The following is a 20,472-nucleotide window of genomic DNA, read 5'->3' as shown; positions in this document are numbered from 1 at the left end:
ACATTAACTTCATGCCTCTTATTTTACCCCACAGTCTAGGCCCTTAACATAAACAGAAGTATATTTGCTTCTCCATTCTGAATTTTCTTTAAAGTATCATAAGTAAATATAAATGCAAAGCTAAATGTGAAAGTTTCTCTCAAATTGTTAATATTCAGCAGTCCAATCTCCTTTTTTTAAAAAATAACATACATTGTTAATTTGGAATCTAAATGTGTTCTTATATTTGTTAAAATGTCTATTATTTGCAATTGTTTCAATTTCTTGTTCATTCAGCATTTTTCCATGACTACTTGCAGTATTTTGTTTAACAAGCACAGGGGATTAATGAGAACCTCATTAAAATAGAGAAGATAATTATAGTGCAATTTGATAGGTGCCAGATATGTGTTTAGCAGATAGATTTACAAAGATCCCAACTCTGTTTGGTGTGGAGACTGAGGACCAGGGAAAGACTTAACAGGGGAGATGGTTCTTGAGTTGAGACCACAAGATTGACATGATTTAAGGATCTGAAAAAATACCAGAGGAAATGAATTTTACTTCCCTTATCACCTTTTTCATCACTGTTCCCTCTCTTTTGTGATCAAATATGCTTGCTTTTTTCTTAGCTTCCTCCCTTCCCTTTAATAACATTTTCCTACTGAAAATCTCAATTAGTTTTCTGCAGAACAGTAACATCTGTTTCCTTTAACTCTGAGACTAAAATTTTATATCTGCGGACAACAGATGCTAAGCATTAAGAGGAATGCTTAGGTAAGGTAAGCAGTGGTGGGGTAATGTCTGTAAGTTTGAAACACTCTTGACCAGAGTCTAAGTACATCTAAAAGACTTTACCACCTAAGATTATTTGTTTAAATTTTAAATGTTAGGGTCTGTAAACCCCAGGAACAAAGTTGTATGTATCATATAGTACATACTTGTAAATGGTTTTCATTTGTATATGGTTTCACACAGAAATGTATATATACACACCCCACTTCTTTAATAATAGTATGTTTTTAAGCGCCTCTTAAAATCTTTTATTACGAAAAAATTCAAGCATGCAAAGGTAGAAAGAAGAGTATAATGAAGCCTCATATACTCAGTATTTCATCATGAACCCCACACCTCCCACTACACACACACTGAATTATTTAGAAACCCATCCCAGATATATCATTTAAGCATGTTTCTTTAACAAGACATTCAGGGAATAAGAAAGTACACATTGCAAAGTCAGGAATTTAGATACTCCTCACATGTGAAAGAATGAAATTAGAACACTTCCTAACACCACACACAAAAATAAACTCAAAATGGATTAAAGACCTAAATATAAGACCAGATACTATAAAACTCTTAGAGGAAAACATAGGCCAAACATTCTCTGACATAAACGACAGCAACAGCTTCTCAGATCCACCTCCTAGAGTAATGACAATAAAAACAAAAATAAATAAATGGGACTTAATTAAACTTAAAAGTTTCTGCACAGCAAAGGAAACTCTAAACAAAACGAAAAGACAACCCAGAGAATGGGAGAAAATATTTGCAAATGAAGCGACTGACAAGGGATTAATCTCCAAATTGTATAGACACCTTCTGCAGCTCAATACCAAAAAAACAAACAACCCCATAAAAAAATGTGCAGAAGATCTAAACAGACAGTTCTCCAAAGAAGACATACAGATGGCCAAAAAACACATGAACAGATGTCCAACATCTCTCACTGTTAGAGAAATGCAAATCAAAACCACGATGAGGTACCACCTTATACTGGCCAGAATGGCCATCAAAAAGTCTACAAACAATAAATGCTGGAGAGGGTGTGGAGAAAAGGGAACCCTATTACTCTCTTGGTGAATGTAAGTTGGTGCAACCACTGTGGAAAGCAGTATGGAGATTCCTTGGAAAACTAAAAATAGAACTACCATTTGATCCAGCAATCCCACTCCTGGGCATCTATCCAGAGAAAACCATGACTTGCAAAGACACATGTACTCTGACGTTTGTTGCAGCACTATTGTCAATAGCCAAGACATGGAAACAACCTAAATGTCCATTAACAGAGGAGTGGATCAAGAAGATGTGGTACATATACACAATGGAATATTACTCAGTCATTAAAAGGAAAGAAATAATGGCATTTGCAGCAACATGGATGGACCTAGAAATTATCATGCCAAGTGAAGTTAGTCAGTGAGACACCAACATCAAATGCTGTCACTTACATGTGGAATCTAAAAAAAGGACACAATGAACTTCAGAGTTTGAAAAACTTGCTACTTAGTTTTTAGAATGTGTGTCCTATTCTCAGTCAACTGTAACTGCTGTATGCCTCAGTTGTCTCATGTATAAAATAAGGATATTAATAACATCTACCTCAAATATGAGGATACATAGGTTAATCCAAAACAAGCACTCAGTGAATATCAGTTATTATTGTTATCTATGAATTGGGGAGAAGGAGTCATGCTATGTACTTTTTAAAATCTGGTGTCTAGTTTCATGCTCCAGACAGAGTAGATACTAAAATACATATTTACTTAGGTTGGCTAGAGGGAAATCCGTGTTTTATATTTCATGAGGTTCTTATCAAATACTATATACATGTTCAAAATATGACCTTTAAAAGATTTGCATTGTGAGATACTATGTTTTTTATCGAGAATTGATGAGCAGTTCATTTACTGATTTTGTTATAAAGTGTACATTACTTGCTCAGAGATACAAAATTAAAATCCAGTTCAGTTAAAAACCAAGACCATATTAGACTTTACGCTTAACTATTTATCCATGAAGAAGTGATTTGCAGAGAAAACTCCTGTTAGAATAGTAATTCAAAATCAATTTTATTTGTTCAGACCATAATACTAACATTTAGAAAATTTGAGAAACACAGAGAATTTGAATTAAAAACCTTCCTGAGATAATCACTGCATTGTCTCTTCTTTGCATCAAGGTTTGCATAGCTACAGATAATACTTACTGAAATATTGTGTGCTATTTTTCCCATCACTTAGCATTGTAGAGAAGCATTCCTTGTCCTTACAGTATTGGCAAATAACATGTTTAATTTTTAATGTTTTGAACAAGTTTATAAATATCATTAAAATGTATAAAAGTTTAAAGATTATGACAATTTCTGGAAGAGCTAGTTCCTTTTTTAGGATTCTCCTGAATATTCTTCCTTATTTATTTTTCCATATGAACTCCAAAATAAGTTATCAATTTCAAGAAACAACTTGGTGTTCACTTTAAATTTATAGATTAGCTTTACAGCATTGTTAAGCTTATTCCTACATATTTTAGTTTTTTGTTCTAGTTGCTGTTATAAATGGAGTCTTTTTATCCATTATGATTCTCAGTTGATTGATACTGTAATTATGAAGGATATTGATTTAAATATCTTCATTATGTACCTAACTACCTTACTAAATTTTAATTCCCTTACGATCTGTAATTTTTCTACTAGTTCTACGAAAAATGTTACAGGTGATTTGATGGGGATCAAATTCAATCTGTAGATTGCTTTGGGTAGTATGACTATTTTAACAATATTAATTCTTCCAATCCAAGAGCATGGGATAGATTTCCATTTGAGTCTTCTCTTTATCATTGTTTCATAATTTTCATCGTATAGGCCTTTTACCTTCTTGAATAATTTACTCCTCAAGGTTTTTTTTATGTAATTTTAAACAGGGTTTTTTTTGGGGGGGTGTTGTTGTTTTGCTTAGTGATAGCTCATTGTTAGTATAAAGAAATGCAAGATTTTATGTATGTTAATCTTGTATCCTTCTACCTTGCTGAATTCATTTATTCTTTTAGTTTGTGTAGAGTTTTTGTAGAGTATCATCTGCAAGCAGTGATGTTTTTACTTCTTCCCTTCCAATTTGGAAACCTCTTATTTCTTTTCTTTGTTGTGGCTAAGATTTCTAATAATATGTTGAATAGAAGTAGGAGTGGTCATCCTTGTATTGTTCCTCAATTTAGCAGGAAGGCTTTCAGTTTTTTACCTTTGAGTATTATATTGGCTGTGGATTTGTCATAGGTAGCTTTTATTATGTTGAGATATGTTCCCACTATACCCACTTTCATGAGAGCTTTTATCATGAATGGGTGTTGGATTATGTCAAATGCTTTTCTATGTCTATTGACATGACTATATGATTTTTATTCCTCACTTTGTTAATGTGGTGTATCATATTGAGTCATTCGTGATATTGAAAAATATTTGCATCTTTGGGATACATCCCACTTGATCATGATGTATGATCCTTTTAATATATTGTTGGATTCAGCTTACTAATATTTTGTTGAGTATTTTTGCCTCTATTCATCAAAGATGAATTTTCTTCTTTTATAGTATCTTTTTTCTTTTCTGTAGTATCTTTGTCTAGTTTTTGATAATGGTTGTACTGCTACCTGGGACCTTGGCTGCCTCTGTAGCAGGCACCTCTCAGGATCTGTCCATCCCAGACTTAAGTCCAAGTAGAGGTGGAGGGTGGGCAGAACTGGAACCCTGAGTAATCCTCCCCAGGAGCTCTCTACTGGAAACATGCCTTTCTGTCCTCCACCAGGTGCCAACAAAGTCCACATAGACCCTCCACCCCTCAAGGTCCCCCAACACCCTGGCCTTAGGAGTGCTAACAATGGGATGTTATGCTCTGTGGTTAGACCCAGACCACACCTCAGACCCTCAGAGCTGGCTCCTTTCAGCCACATGGATTCCTCCCCCAGGCCTCCTCAGCTGCTACAAGTATTTCACACTTTGGAGTGCAGTGTGGTGAGGTGCAGCCACACATACCAGTCTCTCTCCATCCTGATTGTTAGCAGGCCAGCATGTGCGTGCTCTTCTGGTAGAACCTAGGTTTTTCTAGTCCCTCTGTCTGTCCTAGCAGGTAGGGGGTTAGCTACCTAGTGCAAGGGTCTGCCTGTGTGCACCTTTTCTCTTTTACAGATGCCTCCCAGAAGCTCAGGTCCCATCCTAATCCCTTTTTTTTTTCCTTTTTCCTGTCCTACCTGGTTACATGGAGATCTTTCTTGCAGCTTTGGTTGTATAGGAAATCTTCCGCCCATTTTCGGTTGATTTTCTATTAGTCTTTTTCCACATGTAGATGTATTCTGATGTATTTGTTGGGGGAGGTAAGTTTTTGATGTATTTATTGGGGGATGTGAGTCCTCCTATTCCACCATATTGATCCCCCTCAGGAAGTACTTGGAAGTTTACTAAATAAGCATATTACTGGCTACTGTATGACACTGATATATTTTAGCTACCTGTATATAATGGAAATGTTATTGTTATATATACCGTAGTATTTCTGCACTTTTAAAAATTTGTTTTATTTACTCAAGCATCTCTTACTGGGCTGCCACTGTGTGGCTGGCACATAGGTGCTGGAGATTCAGAGTTGGTAGACAATGTCTACTCTTCAGGGATGAGTATTTTAATAAATATATAATAATTGGGGGTGGAGAGAAAAGAGAGTTCTCTATGAAGTAGGAGGGAAGAGACAAATGAGTTCAAGAGGACTTCCTGGAAAAAGATAACACTTGAGCTGAATGTTGAGTATATTAAGTCCACTTCCTTTTTCCTTTGACTGGAAAGGAAAGGAAAATAATTTCCTATATTCCTGTGTTAAGTTTTATTTTAATAACTTTTTGAAAGAATCAACAGTAAACAAGCAAGTGCTTTGCATTCACCAAAACCTAATAGATGAGTATTAGGGACATGATTGCCTGAATATATAAAGCATTCTTATTCTAAAAGAATTTCAGAATTGAAAGAAACTTGAGCCAACATCGAGTCTGTCTCCCCATTCTCCACCTAGTTCTATTGATGCAAAACAGATTTAGAGAGGCCAGTGTTTATTGGAGGTCATATAGCCAGCTTACTTACAGAGCTTAAATACTCCATGTCTTGTGTAGGTGTCTGGGATCCTAGAACATCTGTATTAATTATTGTTTCAGCTTTGGTGAACTATTTTGGATTCATAACATTTTTGGTAGTGTCTTAAGTTCTTGAATTTATAACTCTTGTTGCATCTTCGGAATTCCTTAGCCCAAAGAATGGAAAGTATGCTCTCAAAAATACCTTGTGATTTTGCTTTTAAAAAGTGTTCTCGGACATGTCATTCTGTTTGTCTTTTTAAAGAAAAAAAAGTATGATTCTTTACATGGAATTGTCTGACATTTTTTACCTGTGCAGTTTTTTTCTGTGATGTTAATTTTTCTTTTTCTCTTTGTAGTCTGCCATTTTCAACTTTCAGAGTCTGTTGACTGTAATCTTGCTGCTTATATGTACCTGTGCTTATATCCGATCCTTGGCACCCAGCCTCCTGGACAGAAATAAAACTGGGTATGTTACTAATAATGTCTAATCACCCAAATTAGTTCTTAGAAACACTGAATGTCAGTTATTGAAAGTCATCAAATGATTTAATTCCTATATATAATTTAGTTTTGTAACAACTTTTACATTATTTTTCCCTGTTTTTAAAAATCCAAAAGCTTTATATTCATAGAGTCTTACATAAAAAGATAAGTATCAGAAGTGACCTGAAATGTCTTAGACTAAAAAAAAAAACAGTACTTTAAAAGAATGTGCTAGAATTTTTTTCTGAGATTGTTTGGCCTTAGTTTTTAATAGAATAATTTCTAAAATTGGTTGTTGTTTTTTTGTGTGTGTCTTTTTGCCATTTCTTGGGCTGCTCCCGCGGCATATGGAGATTCCCAGGCTAGGGGTCTAATCGGAGCCGTAGCCACGAGCCTAAGCCAGAGCCACAGCAACACGGGATCTGAGCCGCATCTGCGACCTACACCACAGCTCATGGCAATGCCAGATCCTTAACCCACTGAGCAAGGGCAGGGATCAAACCCGCAACCTCATGGTTCCTAGTCAGATTCGTTAACCACTGTGCCACGACGGGAACTCCTGGTTGTTATTTTCATTGGTTATTTTCTTTTCATCCATGGTAGCGGGGATGGAATCCAAGTCATAGCTATGCCTATGCCACAACTGTGGCAATAACAGATCCTTTAACATGTTGCCGTGGGCCGGGGATCCAACCCGTGCCTCTGCAGAGACCTGAGCCACTGCAGTAGGATTCTTAACCCATTGCACCACAGCGGGACATCCTGTATTCATATTTTGAAAGCATTAAACAGTTTGCAACCACTGTGTCCATAAAAATAATAGTATAGGTGTTCCCTCTTCCCTCCAAGACTACTCTAACCATAGGGGCTTCCCATCTGTATCGTAAAACAAACATCTTTGGAGAAATTTATTTAGCTTAAAGTCTTAGGTATGTCACATCCTTTTTAAATATATACCACCAAAAATTTTGAGTTTAATATAGTATCACACAGATGTAAAATTTTAAAATGCCATGTTCCCAGTACAGAAGTACATACTGAGTTTAACCACAACAAGTATATTTAAAAAAAAAGAGACTGGGTGGTGAAAACTGAAACTTTCTTGCTGTACAGATTTATTAATTTCTGTGAGTAATTGTCTTAATCCTTTTGTGGTAAGATCCTGTACCCCACTTAATTAAACATTTTAAGAAATAAGAAGATGAAATAGAATACTTAACATAGGAATAATTAATTACCACCAATGCCTTTTTTGTTTTGGAAAAAGACCAAATTAGGATCCTGCAAAGTCAGACTCTGCTTTTCCACTAATAAAAAGCTCCTACAAAAGGTCAGGAAGTAGATATTCAACAACTATAAGAGAAAATATTCCCTTTCCTTCAACTCCATTATATTTTGGGGGGTCATAATTAACATTTTTTCAAACAGCCCATTATCTAAATCATTTGGCTGTTACTCTTTCTTTTTATTACATAGGTTTGTTTGAACATCTATAAAGGAATAAGTAAAACCCATAACCAGTTTTGAATAATGAAAACCGGTAATCATCATCCAATAAACTAATGATCTGTGTCTGTTGGCCTGAGGGATTTGATTTCACCTACTGAAATTTATTTGTCCATCAGTTTTTATGACAGTACCTCACTTCCTTTGTAGACATTGGCTTCTCATCATTCCGCCTTTTTCCTCTGAACTATTATTGCACTTAGTTTTCAGCATTCAATTTAATGCTTTGTTCCTTTGTTGAAGTTATGTATGTATTTGTTGCTTAGCTGTGCCTGAAGGCTCTTTACCCAATCAAATGACTTTATTTCCTCCTTCCCTTCCTCTGCAATCCCCAACAATTAACATATAGTTAAAGCATATGATAGAATCTAGTAAACAGTCTGAACATTAGTGTCAAATTCCAATATCATATGTAATGTCTGTTAAGAAATTTAAGTATTTATTAAACGGTGATGACATAGTGGTAGATCAGAGTAGTTGTACTTTCCTGATGCTCTGATGAAGAAAGTAGATTGCATGTGGAAATGTCTGCTCCTCATTCCTTTGGAAGCAGGACTTCTATCCATAACATGCTACATTAAAAAAGGAGTTCTCAGGGCTACCAACCTTACAGTAGAGGTTGAGTAGTAGTATATTTCTCCTACATAAAAACCAAAGAAATATTATTTTACATTTTAAGGTATATACTGATATACTCCAAAGGAAGAAAATGTGTAGTACTTAATCAAATCAGTATTTTCTTTCACTCTTAACCACTTAAATATAATGATTCATTAGCCAGCCATCTCTTTAGATAAAAAAGTGTAATGTAAATTTCCCTGGAATTTAAGTATTATGATTTTCCTGCATCAGCCCTAATTCACTATAGAAGTAATGTTAATTCATCTCAAGTTGTAATCATGTGTAACACTATTTATAACTCTGTTTATAACACTATTTATAATCTCTATTCATTGAATGACTTTTTCTAAGCTAGTATTTATAATACATGTAAAGTAAGTGATATATCCATATAAGGTGTATTGATTCATAATATATTCATTCATAGGCTTGAAATGGACATAGTATTCTAATTTTTACTTCCAGAGCATATGTGTTTTAAATGCCATATTTAGCTAAATTTATATACAGTATCCCTAAACTAGGATTTTCAATATATTGAAATGTATATGTTAAAATAAAATGAATATATTGAAATATAGGCTCATGTTTTTGTATTCCTCCGTTATTTATTGATATACTTATGCAAATACCATCATTAGAGTTCATAGTTATAGATCATTTAAATGTAGAACTATATTCAGTAAGAAGTTTTTATTGGTATGAGGGCTATTTTTTAATGTCACTTTATCAAAAACCAACTTACTATATTCTCAAAATTAATATTTATTTAAATAGGCGTATATGTATTTTCTGCTTTTGAAGGTAAAACACTTAAGGTTGACTAAAGTAATCTTCTAATAGTAAACCCTTGGGCAAATTTTTGCCACTCATATTATTTACTTTGGCTTGACCTCTGACACCACATATGTTCCAGTTTTTAACAGTTTCTGTACATTGATGGTTGATAAGCTATTGTGTCCTACTTTTCTGTATAATAAGTAGTGGCTCAGCATCAAATAAATTTTAGTTTAAAGCAAAGCATCACCAGTTAAAATGCTAGTATATGATAAATCCTCTATATGGTACTGAATAATTTATTTTTCCCAGTAGTCAGTAGCTCCTTTTTTTCTTTTTTATTCTATGCAGATTGTTGGGTATATTTTGGAAGTGCGCTAGAATTGGTAAGTAATCTATCTATAATCTCTCTCAACTTGTTCATCTGTAAATTTTTGGCCAGTTTACTTAGATTCAGACAAATCCAATGTTAGTTTTTAAAGTGCACCCTTCCCAATTTTGTGCATTTTTGCAATCGTTTGTAGAGTTCCACTAAATTCTTCCTGACACTATTTAAAACCAGATTTTATAGATCTCTCATAATACATCATTAGCAGGGAGATGAAAAATAGAACAAAAATCTCTCTAATTCACATATCAAAAACTGTGCATTCCTGGTTTTGAGATTTCAGACAAATATGTATAGTTTTATGCACATGTGCTTTTATATAGCTTTCTATATAAAGTATACCATTTTGATAATTGAGAATGAATTTCCCATTTAATAAAAGGTTTGCCGAGCAACTGTCTAATTGCCCTCTGCTACGTCATAGAATCTTATTTGTTGCTTTTAGAAAACATGAACGTTGCATGGATGTGGCCATACTTGAGCTTGATCTAATTAATTAAAGTTAAGGTAAATGTGGATATCTTCTACCTTTTCATAATAAAACTAGTAGCATCCTAAGTGTGTTTATGGTTAGAAAACAATGTGTATTATACTATTGTCCCATACCACTGTGTATATGATAGCATTTAACACAGTGCTCAACACATAGTAGACTCTCAAATAATTGGTAAGTAAATAAATTGAAATGTATTCTATTTCTGTAATTCACCAGTATTCTTTTTTTACTGAAGATTAGTTGATGTGGAGTATTATATAACACACAGGTGTACAACATGGTGATACATAATTTTAAAGGTTATACTCCATTTACAGTTATTATAAAATATTGGTTATATTCTCTGTTTTCTCCTTGTAGCTTATTTATGTTATACATAACAGCTTGTACTTCTTAACACCCTACTCTTGTCTTTTCCCTCCCCTCTTCCCTCTCCACACTGGTAACCACAAATTTGTTCTCCATATCTATGAGTCTCCTCCCTTTCAACATATTCACTAGTTGGTTTTATTTTTTAGATTCTACATATAAGTGATATCATACAGTGTTTGTCTGACTTACTTCACTTAGCATAATACCCTTCAAGTCCACCAACATGGTTGCAAATGGTAACATTTCGTTGATTTTTATAGCTAAGTAGTATTCCATTGTGTATATATCTCACAAATTCTCTATTCATCTATTGATGGACACTTGGGTTGCTTCCATATCTGGGCCATTGTAAATAATACTGCTATGAATATTACAGTGCATTTTTTCATATCTATATATATCTTTTTGACTTAAAGTTTTCATCTTTTCCAAGTATATACCCAGGTATGGAATTGCTGGGTCATATGGTAGTTCCATTTCTAATTGTGTTGAGAATATCCATGTTGTCCACAGTGGCTGCACCAATTTACAGTCCCACCAACAAATGTATGAGGGTTCCCTTTTCTCCACATCTTCAGCAACAGTTGTGTTCTTTTTGAGGATAGCCATTTTGACAGATGGGAGATGATATCTCCTTGTGGTTTTAATTTGCATTTCTCTGGGTAATGGTGTTGAGCATCTTTTCACCTGCCTATTGGTCATCTCTATGTCTTCTTTGAAAAAATGGCTGTTCAAGTTCTCTGCCCATTTTTTAATAGGGTTTTTTTGGGGGGGTTTTGTTTGTTTGTTTTTTGCTTTTTGCTTTTTTTTAGGGCCACACCTGCAGCGTATGAAGGTTCCCATAGGGGTCCAATTGGAGCTATAGCTGCTGGCCTATGCCACAGCCACGCATGATCCAAGCCACATATATGACCTACATAAATCACAGCTCACAGCAACACCAGATCCTTAACCCACTGAGCGAGGCTAGGGATCAAACCCACAGCTTCATGGTTCCTAGTTGGATTCATTTCTGCTGCACCACAACAGGAACTCCAGGGTTTTTTGTGTTTTTGATGTTGAGTTGAATGAGCCGTTCATAGATTTTTTTTTAATATTAACCCTGGAATGGGAAGAAAATATTTGCTAATGACATTACTGATATGGGGTTAATGTTTTGGGGTTTTGTTTTGTTGATGATTTCCTTTCCTGTACCAAAGCTTTTTAGTTTAATTCAGTCCTTTGTTTACTTTCACTTTTGTTTCATTTGCTTTAGGAAATAAATCAAAAAAAAAAACAGTGCTCTGATTTATGTTAAAGAGGGTTCCGCCTATGTTTTCTTCTAGGAGATTTACAGTTTCTGGTCTTATGTTTAGGTCTTTAGTCCATTTTGAATTTATTTTTATATATGATGTAAGACACTATTATTTCATTCGTTTACATGTGGCTGTCCAGTTTTCCCAGTACCACTTATTGAAGAGATTGTCTTTTCTCCATTGTGTATTCTTGCCTCCTTAGTCATAGCTTATTGACCCTAAGTGTGTGAGTTTATTTCTGGGCTCTCTATTCTATTCCATTGATCTGTGTCTGTTTTTGTGCCAGTGCCATATTGTTTTGGTAGTATAATCTGAAGTCCAGGAGCATGCTTCGTCCAATTCCAGTCTTCTTTCTTAAGATTGTTTTGGCTATTCAGGGTCTTTTGTGTTTCCATACAAATTTTAAAATTATTCTATTTCTGTGAAAAATGCCTTGATATTTTGATAGAGGTTGTGTTGAATTTGGAGATTGCCTTGAGTACTATGGTCATTTTAACAATATTCATTCTTCCAATCCATGAACACAGTATATCCTTCCATTTCTTTGTGTCATCTTCACATTTTTTCATACATCTTAGTTTTGAGTACAGGCCTTTTACCCCCTTGGGTAGGCTTATTCTTAGATATTTTATTATTTTTGATCCAATGGTTAATGGGATTGTTTCCTTAATTTCTCTTTCTGACTTTTCATGGTTAGTGTATAAGAATATAAAAGATTTCTATATATTAACTTTGTATCCTGCAACTTTACTGAATTCACTGATGAGCTATTATTGTTTTCTGGTGGGAGTTTTGTTCTTACAGATCCAACCTCATTACAGATAATTGGTCTGTTCATATTTTCTACTTATCCCTGCTTAGGTCTTGAGAGATTATACCTTTCTAAGAATTTGTCCATTTCTTCTAGACTATCCATATTATTGGCTTATAGCTGTGGGTAGTACTCTCTTATGGTCTTTTGTATTTCTTTGTTGTCAGTTGTAACTTATTTCATTGCTGATTTTATTGATTTGGACCTCTATTTCTCTAGTTTATGTTTTATCGGTTTTATCTTTTCCATGAAACAGCTTTTAGTTTCATTGATCTTTTCTATTTTTTTTAAAATCTCTATTTCATTTATTTCTGCTCTAATCTTTATGCTTTCTTTCCTAATACTAACTTTGGGTTTTATTTGTTCTTTTTTAGTTCCTTTAGGTATAAGGTTAGATTGTTCATTTGAGGTAACCTTGTAGAAGTATACACTTCCCTCTTAGACCTGCTTTTGCTATGTCCCATAGATTTTTGTATTGTTTTGTTCTCATTTTCATTTGTATCCAGGTTTTTTATTTCCTCTGATTTTTTTTCATTGATCCATTGACTGTTTAGTAACATTGTTTAGCCTCCATGGTGTTTGTGGTTTTTGCAGTTTTTTCTTGTAGTTGATTTCTAGTCTCATAATGTTGTGGTTAGGAAAGATGGCTTGATATCATTTTCAGTTTTCTTAAATTTACTGAGGCTTATTTGGTGGCCTAGCATTTGCTCTATCCTGGAGAATGTTTCATGAGCTTTTGAAGAGAATGTATTCAGATGGAATGTTTATTTAAGTTCATTTGATCAAATATGTCATTTAAGGCCCTTGTTTCCCTATTGATTTTCTGTTGCACTAATCTGTCCATTGATGTAAGTAGGATGTTAAAGTCCCCTACTATTATGTTATTCTCAACTTCTCCCTTTATGTCTGTTAATATTTCCTTCGTGTATTTAGGTGCTTCTGTGTTGGGTGCATATATTTATAATTTTTCTTCTTGGGTTGATCCCTTGAGCATTATGTAATGTTCTTATCTCTTGTAATGGTCTTTAAAGTATATTTTCTGATATAAGTATTGCTACTCCAGCTTTCTTTTGATTTACAATTACGTGGAATACCTCTTTCTATTCCTTCACTTTCAGTCTGTATGTCTTTAAATCTGAAGTTAGACTCTTAGGAGCAGCACATATATGAGTCTTATTTTTGTATCCATTCAGTTACCTTGTGTCTTCTGATTGAAGCATTTAGTCCATTTACATTTATGTGAATTATTGATATGTATGTTTTTATTGCCATTTTATTAATTGTCATGGGGTTGTTTTTGTAGGTATTTTTGTTCCTTTTTCTTCTGTTCTCTTGTGATTTGATAACTGTCTCTAGTGTTATGTTTAGACTCCTTTTTTGTGTGTATGTATCTATTATAGATATTTGGTTTTTGGTTACCAGAGGTTTCCATATAGCAATCTCAATATATACATGACTGTTTTAAGTTGCTGATCTCTTACTTTCAAATGCATTTTAACAACCCTTCATTTATACTCCCCTCCCGTCATGATTACTGGTTTTGATATTAAATTTTACATCTGATTGTTTTGTCTGTTCCTTAACTACTTATTGTGGAAATTGATGATTTCACTACTTTTTTCTTTTAACCTTACTAGCTTTGTGTGTGTATGATTTCCTACCTTTGTTATTTGTTTGCCTTTAAAATGATGAACTTTTTCATAATTTTCATGTTTATCACTGTGGCCTTTCCTTTTTCACTTTCCTTTCACATTTCTTATAAAGCTGTTTTGATGATGCTGAGGTCTTTTAGCTTGTGCCTGTCTCCAAAGTGTTTGGTCTTAACATCAAATCTGAACAATAACCTTGCTGGGTAGACTATTCTTAGTTGTAGGTTTTTCCCTTTCATCACTTTAAATATATCCGGCCACCCCCTCCTGGCCAGCAGTTTTGCTGAAAATTCAGCTGATAGCCTTTGAGGAATTCCCTGGTATGTTATTTGTTGCTTTTCCTTTGCTGCTTTCAGTATCCCCTCTTCAATTTTGGCCATTTTGATTAGTGTGTCTTAGTGTATTCCTCTTTAGGTTAATCCTATATGGTACTCTAAGCTTCCTGGACTTGGATGTCTTTTCCTTTTCCAAATTAGGGAGGTTTTTACCTATTATATCTTCAAACATGTTATCAGCCCCTACCTTCTCCTTCTGAGACCCCCCCCCATAAAATGATGTTAGCGTGCTTGATGTTGTCCCAGAGGTCTCTTAAACTGTCCTCGTTTCTTTTTATTCTTCTTTTTTCTCTTCAGTGTGATCCACTCCTCTTTATCATTTATTCTGCTGTTGACTCCTTCCAGGGAATTTTTCATTTCAGTTATTATTTTCTTCATCTCCCTTAGATAGGCTCTGTTCCTTTTAGAGAATTATGTTATATTTTGGTTTTCACTTCTCAGAGATGTGGAAAGAAGATAGTCCATAACAGAAAACAAAATTGACTAAAATACTGAAATATACAAACTAAATTCTTGTAATACTTAGGAGTTTTCCGGAAAAGAGTTGAGAATTGATATAATATATCTGAAGGTAATTATAACTTAGTCTCAGCCAAGGACTGAAAATTAATCGTAGGAATTTTAAATTCTTTAAAGCATCTTCTAAGACATGTGTGGTTAGCCACTGAGATAATTTTAAAGGTACAGCAAGCTTTCAGTGGTAGGCAAGACTTATTAACAGTGGAAGTTGTGAGCAATAATTCTATAGAACTCCTTTTTAAATTTGTTATGATGAGATCGTAAAATCTCTTGGTCTGTCAGATGTCTTGCTATAGAAAGTAATAGTGTAAGCACAAAGACCTTCAAAAGAAAGTACTCCTTTCATGGTCCTTATTCTCATATATTGACAATTTAAACAGACATCTTTTTCAAGGTAATTCGGTATGCTTTTAACATGTTAAATTGTCCCTCCATGTTCTTTGTCATACATATTACTTCTTACAGTGATAAGCATGAGAATCTTTCTTTTAAGGAATATCATTGTTCTTAGCTTGGTAATGCACAGTTATAACCTTCATAAGTGGTTTTTCAATTAGGGGTTATTTAGCAATGTCTGGAGACATTTTTGGTTGTCACAACCATAGTGAGGGACATATACTGGGATAAGTCAGGGAAGTTGCAAACATGCTATGATACATAGGACTGCCCCAATAGAATTAGCCCAAATTGTCAATAGTGCTTCCATTAATAAGGCCCAACCTAGATTTACAGAGATTGTGGTACAAATTTATCTGTCATTCAGTCATACTCAACAGCTACATACCCTGGAGTAGCAGAAGAAGCCCTTCAGAAGTAACCAAGAAGAGAAAAAGATAAAGAGACAAAAAAGCACTATCAGTGGCTAACGCCTGATAGCTAATGGCAGATGTAAAATATATATATACACCAAACTGCTTACTTAAGCCCAGTCACCAGGGGAGGGGGGCTGACTGTAACCAAGGACCATGCTGGTAAGTAAACCTCAAGTAGACTACCAGGAAAGAATATAATGGGATTGTTTCCTAATTTATCTTTCTGATACTCATTTTTAGTGTATAGAAACATAACACTTCTGTATATAATGTTTTATCCTGCAACCTTACCAAAATTTATTGAGGAGCTCTAGTAGTTTTCCCATTTACCATCATATCAAAAAGTGTAATATACCTAGGAATAAACCTAAGGAGCAAAAGACCCATACTCTGAAAACCAGAAAACATAGATGAAAGAAACTGAAGATGACACAAACAGTTGGAAAGATACATTGTATTCTTCAATTGGAAAAATATATGTTGTTAAAATGACCATAGTATCCAGCCAATCTACCAATTCAGTCCGAGCCCTATCAAATTACCGATGGCACTTTTCACAGACCTAGATCAAAAATGTTTTAATTTGTATGAAAACACAAAAACTCAGAATAACCAATCTTGAGAAAGAAGAATGGAACAGAAGGAATCATGCTCATTAATTTCAGACTGTACTACCAAAACTGTATGGTACTGACACAAAAACAGACACAGACTAATGGAACAGAATAGAGTCCAGAAATAAACCACACACCTATGATCAACTTATCTATGACAACAAAGGCAAGGATATGCAATGGAAAAAGACAGTCTCTTCAATAAGCAATGCTAGGAAAACTGGACAGCTACATGTAAAAGAAAGAAATTAGAACATTGTCTAAGACCATATACAAAAATAAACTCAAAAGGAATTAAAGGCCTAAATGTAAGACCAAATACTATTAAAACTCCTAGAGGAAAACATAGGCAGACCACTCTTTGACATAAACCCTAGCAATATCATTTTGGATCTACCTCCTAGAGTAATGAAAATAAAAACAAAAACAAGATATCTGGAACCTAATACAAGGCACAATTAAACCTTTCCACAGAAAAGAAAATCATGGACTTACAGAATAGACTTGTGGTTGCCAAGGGGGAAGGGGAGGAAGTGGGAGTGGTTGGGGAGCTTAGGGTTAATAGATAAAAACTATTGCCTTTGGAATGAATTAGCAATGAGATCCTGCTGTGTAGCACTGGTAACTATGTCTAGTCACTTATGATGGAGCATGATAATGTGCAAAAATAGAATGTGTACATGTATGTATAACTGGGTCATCATGCTGTACAGTAGAAAAATTGTATTTGGGAAATAACTATTTTAAAAAATAATAAATAAATAAATAAATAATTTTAAAAAATTAGAAAAGGCCCTAACCAAACTTAAAGGCTTTTACACAGCAAAGGAAACCATAAACAAAACAAAAAGACAACCTATGGAATGGGAGAAAACTTTTGCATATGCAGCGACTGACAAGAGATGAATCTCCAAAATACACAAACAGCTCATGCAGCTCAATATAAAAAAAAAAAAAATTAAAAAACAATCAGAAGACCTAAGTAGATATTTCTCCAAAGAAGACCTACAGATGGCCAACAGGCACATGAAAAGATGCTCAGTGTTGCTAATTATTAGAGAAATGCAAATCAAAACTACAATTAGGTATCAATTCATGCTGGTCAGAATGGCCATCATCAAAAAAAATCTACAAATAATAAATGCTGAAGAGGTTGTAGAGAAAAGGGAACCCTACTACACTGTTGGTGGAAACATACATTGGTACAGCCACTATGGAAGACACTATGGAGTTTACTTACAAAACAGTAAGTGGAGTTACCAGATGATCCAACAATTCTACTCCTGGGCATATGTCAGGCAAGGATGAAAACTCAAAAATTTTCAAGTCAGAAAGACCAGCACCCCAGTGTTCATAGCAACACTATTTACAAAAACCATTATGTGGAAGCAACCTAGATGTCCATTGAAAAATGAATGGACAAAGATGTGGAATATTACTCACCCATACAAAAGAATGAAATAATGTCTGAGATGTTATCATACTAAGTGAAGTCAGTCAGACAGAGGCACCTAGCATATGAAATCACTTATATGTGAAATCTCTAAAAAATGATCCAAATGAACTTATTTACAAAACAGATACACTCACAGGCATTGAAAACAAACTAATGGTTTCCGAGGGGATGAGAGAGAGGGGATAAATTAGGAATTTGGGAATAACAGGTACACATTACTATATATAAAACTGATAAACAATAGGACCTAGTCTATGGCACAGGGAACTATATTCAGTATTCTGTAATAGCAACTATAGTGGAAAAGTATATGAATATAAACATAAACACATGAATCACTTTGCTCCACGCCTGAAACATTATAAAGCAACTGTTCTTCAATTTAAGAAGAGAGAGTGAGAGAACATAATGGAAGAGCAAAATAGTTTTAGAGAATAAAGAGAGAATATACTGGATTAGAGTAATACTAACATTAAGTTGCAAACTCATGAATAAAATATTAAGGTATTTTATATAGTGTACAGATCCATTCACTAGCGAACTCAGGTTCACAACTATTACTTGAAAGGGTAGTTAAAGTTTCACACATCTGGTTTATTTTTTTGAATGATCTCACAGATTATCTATTTTTATGTCTGATAATAAACATGCCCCTTTTTTTGCTTGCTCACTAATTTCCACTTTCCTCTCTTGACTATGAATAGCATAGGATAAATGGTTAACTTAAAGTGTTCATTCTTGCCAATTATGTGAAAAGCATTAGCTTTTCATTTTGGAAAAGTGGTTTAGAAAATGTTGATGCAGATATTCTGTTTTCTCAACCACATGCTCCTTCCTCTCTTATCTTGACACAGAATGTATCCACAAAGAAAGGATGCAATTTTAATGGGAAAAGGCCCAGCCAGATCATCTTATCATGTTACACATCACATTACAGCAACTGTTTCACATTCACTTATAGAGACCCAAGACCAGACAAGAAGTAACATTCTTACCCAAGTTCAACCAAAGATGTTTAGCTCGACCACATGGCAGTCTCTTTTAAAAAAATTAAAAGCAGGAAAATGAAACCCATATGTAAATTTTAGCATTCTCAGTTGGAGGATGAAGAAGAGAAGAACTTTCTCAAAAATTAATTTCCAGCAGATGGAAAATATATGACAGTATTAATTTCTTCTTTTAGTGTTGCAGGAGACTGTATTAGATAGTAAGAATATCTAGCGCTAAGGAGAATTACAGGCTTCCTTTTGAAATCTGCCTATAATTTCTATCTGAATGATTTTTGTTGTTACTGTTTTGTTGGATAATGAGTTTTTTACCCTGAAAGAATTGGCATTGCTAAAAGATGAGGAACCACGGTATTTTTTAGTTTCAAAAAAAATTTTTTTTCCCAGTTGAAATAGTGTTGTGAAAACACTATATTCTCTCACTTCCCTAGATTTTCTTTTAATTGGAACGCAGTCCATTAATTATCTATGGATAGAAAGACTCCAGAAAACACCAAATGCTTATTTGTATGTTTGTGATGTCTTCTGTGAATATTTTACTGAACAAATGCAAAGATATCAACTTACTAACTGTATGACTGTGATCTCAGTGAGGAAACTCTGAAAATGAAAATGACCCTGAAGAGTGTAGTTGATAAGGGTGGTCAAGATTGGTATTTTCCAGAAGTTGTTACTTGAACTGGCTAAGTGAAATGAAGAACTTAGTTATTAGGAGAGAGATTATTTTAAACATTATAGAAAAACACAAGTGAGGTGAGTATAAACAATCTCTATAAAGAACACCAGGTACATGCCCAGGATTATTCCAAAAGTAGTACATCACTCTGCTTCCTTCTTCCTTTATTAAGTGCCCTCAAGGCAGTATAAAAATGCCTGGTGTTTGTACAGACTTACTAAAGAAACAGGAAAGAACAAGATGCATTAACTCAACAATCATAGGATCTCTCCACAGAGAGACAATTTCAAAAGCCAACTCCAGGTCTACTTCATGCAAGTATAAACAAATACTCCTTAAACACACTTGAAAATTGACTAATACAGAAGTAGCTGTTCTTTGGAGTTCCCGTAGTGGCACAGTGGTTAATGAATCTGACTAGGAACCATGGGGTTGCGGGTTCGATCCCTGGCCTTGCTCAGTGGGTCGAGGATCTGGCGTTACCTTGAGCTGTGGTATAGGTTGCAGACGCAGCTCAGATCCTGCGTTGCTGTGGCTCTGGCATAGGCTTGTGGCCACGGCTCCAATTAGACCCCTAGCCTGGGAATCTCCACATGCCATATGCCGCGGGAGCGGCCCTAGAAAAGGCAAAAAGACAAAAAAAAAAAAGTAGCTGTTCTGAGTTGTACATCTCTAACCCAGAATAATTATTATTTTTTTTTTTTTGGTCTTTTGTTGTTGTTGTTGTTGTTGTTGCTATTTCTTGGGCTGCTCCGCGGCATATGGAGGTTCCCAGGCT

At 34.5% G+C, this 20,472-nt stretch overlaps 1 protein-coding gene and 1 non-coding gene across 2 annotated transcripts in view; both read left to right on the top strand.

Moving 5' to 3' along the window:
- TMEM167A (transmembrane protein 167A) overlaps positions 1-20,472 on the top strand; it is a 33,173-nt gene that overhangs the window by 6,537 nt on the left and 6,164 nt on the right. Inside the window, exons 2-3 of the mRNA XM_047778228.1 lie at positions 6,234-6,343; positions 9,616-9,650. Coding sequence (XP_047634184.1) covers positions 6,234-6,343; positions 9,616-9,650 — 145 coding nt within the window. The remainder of the gene's footprint in view (positions 1-6,233; positions 6,344-9,615; positions 9,651-20,472) is intronic.
- Positions 8,379-8,514, top strand: LOC125126616 (small nucleolar RNA U109). Its single transcript, XR_007134718.1, has one exon. It is a non-coding gene; the product is annotated as a small nucleolar RNA U109 (small nucleolar RNA).

The sequence above is a fragment of the Phacochoerus africanus genome, chromosome 4 (assembly GCF_016906955.1).
Source record: "Phacochoerus africanus isolate WHEZ1 chromosome 4, ROS_Pafr_v1, whole genome shotgun sequence".
In the NCBI taxonomy this organism is placed as follows: domain Eukaryota; kingdom Metazoa; phylum Chordata; class Mammalia; order Artiodactyla; family Suidae; genus Phacochoerus; species Phacochoerus africanus.
This window is presented reverse-complemented; position numbering and strand designations above follow the sequence as displayed.